Source organism: Chiloscyllium plagiosum, chromosome 7, assembly GCF_004010195.1.
Source record: "Chiloscyllium plagiosum isolate BGI_BamShark_2017 chromosome 7, ASM401019v2, whole genome shotgun sequence".
NCBI classification, from domain to species: Eukaryota; Metazoa; Chordata; class Chondrichthyes; order Orectolobiformes; family Hemiscylliidae; genus Chiloscyllium; species Chiloscyllium plagiosum.
Genome location: NC_057716.1, coordinates 103145128 through 103155337, shown reverse-complemented (window position 1 = coordinate 103155337; position 10210 = coordinate 103145128). Strand labels below are relative to the sequence as shown.

Below are 10210 nucleotides of genomic sequence, written 5' to 3'. Positions count from 1 at the left end.
GTAGGGGAATGGGTCTGGGTGGGTTGGAAAATTTGGTGTGGACTTGTTGGGCTGAAGGGCCTGTTTCCACACTGTAGGGAATCTAATCTAATCACACTGGCTTAAAATATCTACATTTTGGTCTGGAAGCCATAAACTTTCCAAGTTGTCAAGACTCCATAAACTAACAGATTTTCTCCTTCAAGTTCAAACCTGACTGAGAATAAACATTGATATCTTGTGATTTACAGGCTTGGAATGATGCTGCCGAAACACCCTGGCTGTGGAGGTGAGATGAGTCCATTGCTAACACATGCATGCTGTATTGTGCCCAATAAAAAAAAAATTGCATTTATGTAAAACCTTTCATGATCCCAGGAAATTCCAAAGCAATAGTGAATAAGGTGAAGTCATGGTAGTGTGGGAAATATGGTGAAACAAACCAGAACTCGCTGTGTTTACTCAGCGAGTCGTGAGTTCATGGAATGCCCTGCCAGTAGCAGTGGTGGACTCTCCCTCTTTATGGGCATTTAAGCGGGCATTGGATAGGCATATGGAGGATAGTGGGCTAGTGTAGGTTAGGTGGGCTTGGATCGGCGCAACATCGAGGGCCAAAGGGCCTGTACTGCGCTGTGTTCTTCTATGTTCTATGTTCTATATCCTCTACCCCCACTGAATTGCTTTTTCTAGTCTGTTATTTGTTTATGACATGTACTCTTCACTGACTGAGCCAGCATGTAATACACAATATTAATTGCTCTGGAGAACGTGATGGTGAGCTGACGTTCTGAACTGCACGGCCCTTTGAATGTAGGGTCACCACGGTGGTGTCGGGGAAGGCGTTCCAAGAGTTTGGCCCTGTGATAGTAAATAAGTGGCAATAAATTTCCAAATCAAGATGGTGAGTGGCTTGGAGGGCAACTTGCATGTGGTGACATTCCAATGCATCTACTTCCCTTGCCTTTGGTGATGTAAGAGGTCATGGGTCACCCTTAGAAGGTGCTGTTAGGGAGGTAGTTTTAGAATTTTGACTGAGCAAGAGTGAATGAATGGTGATACATTTCCACATCGGGATTGGGGGGGAATGTGCTAGTGGTGATATTCCTGTCATTTGCTGCCCTTGTCCTCCTTTTTCTTGTGATCAAAACAGTGAAGGGGAGGGTAGGGACTAAATCAAAATAGAACTGGAGGGACTTCACATTTCTTTTTTTTTCAAAGTGCACCAATCTTCATTCAATTTCCACCACCAGGAAGAACCTTCTGTTATCTCCTGTTTATATATATATTTTTTTGCACGAATCTTTATTCAAATTCCACCACCAGGAAGATAGGAAAACACCCGGGTGGCCAGTGACAAACACTGCCCTTCATATCAAGGGATTGTCCTCCTTAGTGGTAGAGTAGTTGAATGTAATTGGCCAGTCTCTAAATTGGTAGAAAGTGAGGATTGTAGATGCTGGAGATCAGAGCTGAAAAATGTGTTGCTGGAAAAACGCAGCAGGTCAGGCAGCATCCAAGGAACAGGAGAATCTTCCTGAAGAAGGGCTTATGCACGAAACGTCAATTCTCCTGCTCCTTGGATGCTGCCTGACCTGCTGCGCTTTTCCAGCAACGCATTTTTTCAGCTCAGTCTCTAAATTGTCCAGCTTTCGAAGAAATGAAGAAATAAATTGTGCAGTGAGCCCCAATTCTTAACAGTATTTTACTGATAGATTCTGCCAAATCTTGAATGTATGGTTGTGTATGAACTCATTTCAATTTTATACCTGTTTCTCTTAGATATTTTAGTGAATAGGAAGGGAGGAGACGCCTCAGGACATCAATGTTAAATTGCCTTAAAAATATTTGGGTTGGATTTCAGGTAACTTTCTTTTTGGAGATTTATTGACCTTTTTCCATGGATTGCCAGGCAACATACTATGGGTAGTTTCACTATAGGCCCTCCCAGGCAAATTCCTTCAAGTAGAAAAATATTTCAAGTTACATGCAAGATAAAGTGATAGTTATCTTTACATAGTTAAGTGTTCAAAATGGTTAGGTGTTTTAATAAGAGTAGATGGGGAGAAACTATTTCCACTGCTATGAAGTGTATGTAGGTTAGTCTGATTTTAGAGTAGGATAAAAGGGTGACACAACATCGAAGGCCGAAGGGCCTCTACTGTACTGTACTGTTCTATGTTCTAAGGGTCGGTAGCTAAAGAATACAATGGCAAAATGACCAGGGAGGAGATAAGAACTTATTTTTGCAGCATATTTCCTGCCCTGGAATGCCTGAAAGGAAATGGAAAGCAGGTTCAACAATAGCTTTCAAGAGATAGTAGATTACTTACTTTACTTTTTTTTTACTTACAGTGTGGAAACAGGCCCTTCGGCCCAACAAGCCCACACCGACCCTCCGAAGAGCAACCCACCCAGACCCATTCCCCTACATTTACCCCTTCACCTAACACTATGGACAATTTAGCATGGCCAATTCACCTAAACCTGCACATTTTTGGACTCTGGGAGGAAACCAGAGCAAACCCATGCAGACACAGGGAGCATGTGCAAACACCACACAGACAGTTGCCTGAGGCGGTGATTGAACCTGGGTCTCTGGCGCTGAGAGGCAGCAGTGCTAACCACTGTGCCACCGTGCCGCCCTTTCAGATAATTGGGCAACTATCTGAAAAGGAAACATTTGCAGGGCTGTGGGAAAAATATTAATTGATGGGGAGAGACAGAGTACTTGGATATGATTTTCAAAGATGTTACGCAAGCCTAATGGGCTGAATGGCCCTCTTCTGTGCCTCATGATTCTCTATGATCAGGATGGGCAGCCCAAGATTGTGAGTGCGTTTTGCATTTAAACTCTGAATTTACAACCTGGAGGGCACTTACATATTTTTCCCCTTCCTCCTGTTACTTTATCAAGGGCTTTCCTGTTTCCAAAAGACCAACAACTGGACCTGGAATACTGGGCTGAGACTGGAGAATTCAACCCCACTGAGCTGCACGAGATGAGGATTGATGATAATCGGCTCTTCACTGTGGAACCAAAATCTGGATGCTTGCTTCCTGGACAGCGAGAAACTATTCAACTAACTTACAGGTATTAAGGCTAGAGATGGGATGGGGGAACATATGTGTACTTGCTTCCTTTCACGCCTGGAAAATATTATTGTGACTTGTACTCCCAATCTGAGGCAAGAATTTATCATGTCTGTGTAGTTTTACTGGAGGTATGGCTCCAAATTAACTTTCAAGTAAATGGAGCGCTTTAAGATGCTCAGGCCATTTGAACTAGTGTAATCTACAAAGATGCAATGCACTTTAATAATATGATTTTAACAGTGGTCTATCAGATAGAACAGTCATGATAAGTTACTTGTTACAAAAATGTCTCCAATCAATGTATATGTTCAATCTACATTCAATCTTCAGTATTAGGAGCCTCACTATCAGTTGCTTGCACTCTCAGCTTTGGGATTGTCTTCCCAAACGTCTGTACCTTCCTCTCCTCAATTAAGATGATCCGTAAAACTTGCCTCTTTAACCAACCCATTCTTATTTCTCATTGTATGACCTGGTCAACCTTTTGCTAGATAATTGTTTCTGTGAAGATCCTTGGAAGATTAAAGGAGCAACATTAACAAGAACTTATGTTTATACCAGACTGTTGTATCAAAGTGTTACACCAGGTCAGGAGCTGCATGAGGTTTTTAAAAATTATTTCATCAATTTAATAAATTAATGATTTTAAGCAAGAGCTTCAGTGAATCCTTTTCCTTAAACTTGTATTCCTCCAAATGCACACTCAGGATGAGTGAAAATGGCTAATATCACTGCATGTAAGGAGCAATAGAGATATGAGAATATCCTAGATATCAACACAAAGGAACCGCAGGGATGTACTTGAGGGCAATAGCCATATATGACATTATCTTATAATAAGCTCACATAAAGACCATTGGGGTAATTTACAATAATCTGTATAAACGCAATAATTATACTTGAAATGCAATGGGCAGTATGATGGCTCAGTGGTTAGCACAGACCCATGTTTGATTCCTTGGGCAACTGTCTGTGTGGGTTTCCTCTGGGTGCTCCGGTTTTCTCTTACAGCCCAAAGATGTGCAGATTAGGTGGATTGGCCGTGCTAAAACGGCCATAGTTTCCAGAGATATGCAGGGTAGGGTGGGTTAGCCATGGAAAATGCAAGGCTACAGGGATAGAGTAGAGGGGTGGGTCTGGGTGGGCTGCTGTTCAGAGGGTCATTGTGGCCTGGTTGGGTAGGAATTCTATGAAATAATGAACTGTTAACCTAAATTTGTGTTGTACAAAGGCTATAACTCTGGATGAAATATATTGACTATTAATCTTAAGTTGAACAAAAGAGTAAGAGTGAAAATCTGGAAACTAACCTTCATTTCTAGGCACACTCTGAAGTTTAAAGCTTTATTCTGATCTGAGATGAATATCGTGCCTTACCAACTTAATAAAGTTCTTTGAGGAAGTGACCAAGTTGTTAGATGAATGAAGGGCTGTTGATGTCATACACATGGACTTTAGTAAGGCGTTTGATAAAATTACCCATTGTAGACGAATGGAGAAAGTGAAGTCACGTAGTGTGCAGGGTGTTCTAGCTAGGTGGATAAAGAACTGGTTGAGCAACAGGAGACAGAGAGTCGTAGTTGAAGGGAGTTTCTCGAAATGGAGAAAGGTGACCAATGGTGTTCCACAGGGGTCAGTATTGGGGCCACTGTTGTTTGTAATATACATAGACGATCTAAAAGAGGGCACTGTTGGTATGATCAACAAGTTTGCAGATGACACGAAGATTGGTGGAGTAGCAGAAAGCATAAAGGACTGTCAGAGAATACAGGAGGATATAGATAAACTGGAGAGTTGGGCGGAAAAGTGGCACATGGCTTTCAATCCAGACAAATGTGAGGTGATGCATTTAGGCAAGACTAATTCTAGAGCGAATTATACAATGAATGGAAGAGCCTTGGGAAAAGTTGATGGGCAGAGAGATCTGGGAGTGCAGGTCCATTGTACCCTGAAGGTTGCTGCATAGGTGGATAGAGTGGTCAAGAAGGCATATAGTATGCTTGCCTTCATTGGACGAGGTACTGAGTATAAGAGTTGGCAAGTCATGTTAAAATTGTACAGAGCATTGGTTTGGCTGCATTTAGAATACTGTGTACAGTTCTGGTTGCCACATTACCAAAAGGGTGTGGACGCTTTGGAGAGGGTGCAGAGAACGTTTACGAAGATGTTGCCTGGTATGGAAGGTGCTAGCTATGAAGAGAGGTTGAGTAGGTTGGGTTTATTTTCACTAGAAAAAAGGAGATTGAGGGTGGACTTGATTGAGGTTTACAAAATCATGAAGGATAGAGACAAGCTTTTTCCCAGGGTGAAGGATTCAATAACGAGAGGTCATGCTTTCAAGGTGAGAGGTGAAAAGTTTAAGGGGATACATGCGGCAAGTACTTCACACAGAGGGTGGTGGGCATTTGGAACACATTGCCAGCAGAGGTGGTAGAGACAGGCACGGTAGATTCACTTCAGATGCGTCTGGACAGATGCATGAGTAGGTGGGGAGTAGAGGGATACAAATGCTTAGGAATTGGCCAACAGGTTTAGATAATACTTTTGGATTGGCTCAGGCTTGGAGGGCTGATGGGCCTGTTCCTGGGCTGTAAATTTTCTTTGTTCTTTCTTTGTTTTGTTTAAACTTACACATTTAAGTATCAACAACAGGTGTTTGATGTCTGGTTTGAAATAGTGATGAGAAGAACTTATACTTTAATTGTTCCCTCTTCTCAGGCATGAATATACTGGCACTGATCGGATCCCTGTTGTGCTGAAACTTTCACACGGTCGTGAAATTATGGTAAGGAACAATTTGTGTTACCCAGAGAACATTTCATTTTAATTGAATGAGATGAACTATACAACTGGAAAAGTTTTCAAAATACACCAGATATGAGGTAAGATTGTCCAAATACTGCCCACTGCTGAGGGCTATTGGAACAAATAGTTGCCCCTCAACAGTTACAGGAATAGCAAAGCTTGTTATAATTACAGAAGCCAAGGAGTGACATTCATATCAAGGTTCTCTTCCTTAACCAATGGGGGAAATCCCAAACTACAGACATATGTTTATATTTTGCAATCTTAGAAGTGCTTTAACTGAAAGATTTATATACATATTACCAATGGCCAATTTACATCATGCTTTGGAGGATTTGGGGCGGCACGGTGGCTCAATGGTTAGCACTCCTCCTCACAGCACCAGGGTCCCAGGTTCCCAGGCGACTGTCTGTGTGGAGTTTGCACATTCTCCCCATGTCTGCGTGAGTTTCCTCCGGGTGCTCCGGTTTCCTCCCACAGTCCAAAATGTGCAGGTCAGGTGAATTGGCCATGCTAAATTGCCCATTGTGTTAGGTGCAACTGGGAAATGGGACTGGGTCGGTTACTCTTCAGAGGGTCGGTGTGGACTTATCGGGCCAAAGGGCCTGTTTCCACACTGTAGGTAATCTAATCTAATCTGTGATGTTCTGTAATTTCTCCTCCATGTCTTCACAAGGCATGTATTCTCTTTATAATCCCACTTGGTGACTCAAGACTTTGGGATGAGAGGCTTGTTTTCTGTGTAGCTTTTGCCTAAAGTAGAAGAATATCTGGTTGAGAATGTTAAAGTTATGTGCACGCTCTTGTTGTTTCCTGATTTTTTAAAAAATTCTTATTTGCTCTATAGGTGTTTGCTTCAGTTATGATCCAGTTGGTGGTAGTACTGGACAAGTCAGATCCCAGAGTGAGACCTGACTTTTTTTGTTTATAGTGGCAGTCAGTCACTGAATATATTCACAAGAGGCTGCCAATATATTCTTAACAAACAAACATTAAATATTTTTATACAAAAGAAATACACAAACTATGTTACACTATATAAGAGCTATAGACACTGGTCTCATAGAATCATACAGTACAGAAGAGGTTCTTTGACCCATTGATTCTACACTGACAAAAACACTATTCTAAGTCTACACTAGTCCCACTTTCCAGCACTTGGCCCATAGCCTTGAATGTTATGACACTTCAAGTGCTCATCCAAGTACTTTTTTAAAGGTTGTGAGGTTTCCCACCTCATCTACACTCCTTGCGGTACATTCCAGATTCCTACCAGTCTGTGGGTGAGAAATGTTTTCCAAAAAATCTCCCGTAAACCACCTGCTTTTCATATTAGAAATATGCCCCTTGTCCTTGACCCATTTTACTAAGGGGAACAGTTGCTTTCTATCCACCCTCTCCATGCCCCTCATAGTCTCATCTCTAGTCCCCTCTCTGTTTTCTTTAGAGCAGAGAAGACTATGTGACTGTATCCAGCCTCTTATTATAGCACATATTAAGAGGAAAGATTCAACCTTCTTGCCCCAAAAACAACCTTACAAACACTTAAAAGTCATGAAAATGCGTAAGATGTAGGAGTCAGCCATTCCAATCCATCGAATCTGTTCCACCATTCAATGATGTCATGACTGATTCGATAATCCTCAACTCCACTTTCCTGCCTTTTCTACACAACCCCGATTCTCTGACTAATTAAAAATCTGACTACCACACCTTTGTATATACTCAACAACCCAGCATCTACAGCTCTCAGCAGTAAGAAATTCTACAGAGTCATTACTTTCTGGGAAAAGAAATTCCTCCTCATCTTTGTCCTGAATGGGCGACCTATTATTTTGAGATTGTGCCCTATAGTTCTAGACTTTCCCATAAGGGGAAACAACCTCTCTGCATTCACTCTGTCAAGTCCAAAAAGAATCTTGTATGTTTCACTCCCACTCTCAGAACAAATCTAAAATGAAACTTAGGCCACATCTTCCCCCTTCTCAATGCACAAAATAAAAATTGGAAATTCAGTTTAAAAATGTATATTTTTATCGTCATAGTTACAGTGTCATACAGCATGGAAACAGACCCTTCAGTTGAACCAGTCCATGTGAACATAATCCTAAACTAAACTAGTCCAACCTGCCTGCTCTTGGCCCATATCCCTCCAACATTTTCTATTCATGTACTTATCTAAGTATCTTTTAAATGTTATAACTGTGCCCGCATCCACCACTTCCTCAGGAAGTTCATTCCACACATGAATTACTCTGTGTGGAAAAGAATTTGCCTCCCCCAAGTCTTTTTAAATCTCTCACCTTAAAAATATGCCCTCTAGGGTTGAAATCCCCCATCCTAGGGTAAAGACACCAATATCTGTACCTGTCATTATTTTATAAACCTCTTTAAGGTCCCCTCTGAACCTCCTATGCTCCAGTGAAAAATGTACCAGCTTATTGAATCTTTCTTTATAACTCAGATCTTCATTACCTGGCAACATTCTGGTAAATGTGTTCTGAATCCTCTCAAGCTTAATAATATTATTCTTGTAACAGGGCAACCAGAACTGGACACGTTACTCCAGAAGTGGCCTCAATGATGTCCTATACAACTTCAGCATGAGTTCCCAATTCATATACTGAGCAATGAAGGCAAGCGTGCTAAATGCCTTTTTAACAACCCTGTCTATATGTGACGAAACTTCAAAGAATTATGTACCTGAACCTCTAGGTCCCTCTGTTCTACAACACAACACATGTCTTCCACTTCAAGCCCAAGCTGTCAAATAGTGATAGCATATTATGAACTTTCATCATGCTTCACTTTGGCCAAAACGGAAACAAAAGGCAAAGGGACTGGTAGTAGTTGAATTGAATTTAATTGAATTTATTGTCACGTGTACCGAGGCACAGTCAAAAGCTTTGTCTTGTGAACAGTATAGGCAGATCACAGAGTTAAGTAGCAGAGATAAGTAAATAATAGGTAAACAGCGGCAAAAACAAAAACACAGGTACAGGCGAATGTTAAGAGTTTGTGAGTCCATTCAGTATTCTAACTACAGTAGGATAGAAACTGTTACGAAACCGGCTGGTGTGTGTTCAGGCTTCTGTATCTTCTCCTCGATGGTAGAGGTTGTAGAAAAACATATTCAGGATGGGATGGATCTTTGAGAATGCTGGCGGCCTTTCCTTGACAGCGGGCCTGGTAAATGGATTCTATAGATGTGAGGGTGGCCTTTGTGATTGTCTGGGCCGAGTTCACCACTCTCTGTAACCGTCTCTGATCTTGAATGGTACAGTTGCCATACCAGGTAGTGATACATCCAGATAGAATGCTCTCCATAGTGCACTTATAAAAATTGGCAAGGGTATTCGCCATCATGCCAAATTTCTCCAGCTGCCTGAGGAAGAAGAGACGTTGTTGGGCTTTTGTAACCAGTGCATCCACATGAAGAGTCCAAGAAAGCTTGTTGTGGATGACCACTCCCAGGAGCTTGACACTCTCCACTCATTCCACCTCGTGCTGTTAGTGTGTAGGGGGGCATGAGTAACATCCCGCTGAAAGTCAATAATGAGTTCCTTGGTTTTGCCAGCATTGAGAGCTAGGTTGTTCTCCGTGCACCATTTTTCCAGGTCTTCTACCTCCCGTCTGTAGTCTGTTTCATCGCCATCTGAGATTCGACCGACTGTGTCATTAGTGAACTTGTAAATGGCAGTAGTCTGGTATTTGGCAATGCAGTCATGAGTATACAGAGAATACAGTAGGGCGCTGAGTACGCACCCCTGGGGGCTCCAGTGTTGAGTGTTAGTGAGGATGAAATATTGTCTCCAGGGGACTGGAGAGTGGCGAATGTTGTGCACAGGCCAGCTAGTCTTACTTCGGTGGTAGGCAAAGTAATGGAAAGGGTACTAAGGGATAGGATTTATGAGTATCTAGAAAGACACTGCTTGATTAGGGACAGCCAGCACGGATTTGTGAGGGGTAGATCTTGCCTTACAAGTCTTATTGAATTCTTTGAGGAGGTGACCAAGCATGTGGATGAGGGTAGAGCAGTGGATGTAGTGTACATGGATTTTAGTAAGGCATTTGATAAGTTTCCCCAGGGTAGGCTTATGCGGAAAGTCAGGAGGCAGGGGATAGAGGGAAATTTGGCCAATTGGATAGAAAACTGGCTAACCGGTCGAAGGCAGAGAGTGGTGGTAGATGGTAAATATTCAGCCTGGAGCCCAGTTACAAGTGGAGTTCTGCAGGGATCAGTTCTGCGTCCTCTGATGTTTGTAATGTTTATTAATGAGTTGGAAGAGGGAGTCGAAGGGTGGGTCAGCAAATTTGCAGATGATACGAAGAT

At 42.1% G+C, this 10210-nt stretch overlaps 1 protein-coding gene across 1 annotated transcript in view; it reads left to right on the top strand.

Moving 5' to 3' along the window:
• The window catches only part of cfap65 (cilia and flagella associated protein 65), a 150875-nt gene that overhangs the window by 73130 nt on the left and 67535 nt on the right, over positions 1 to 10210 (top strand). The window contains exons 20-21 of the mRNA XM_043694519.1: positions 2894 to 3070; positions 5791 to 5857. Of these exons, the coding sequence (XP_043550454.1) occupies positions 2894 to 3070; positions 5791 to 5857 (244 nt within the window). The remainder of the gene's footprint in view (positions 1 to 2893; positions 3071 to 5790; positions 5858 to 10210) is intronic.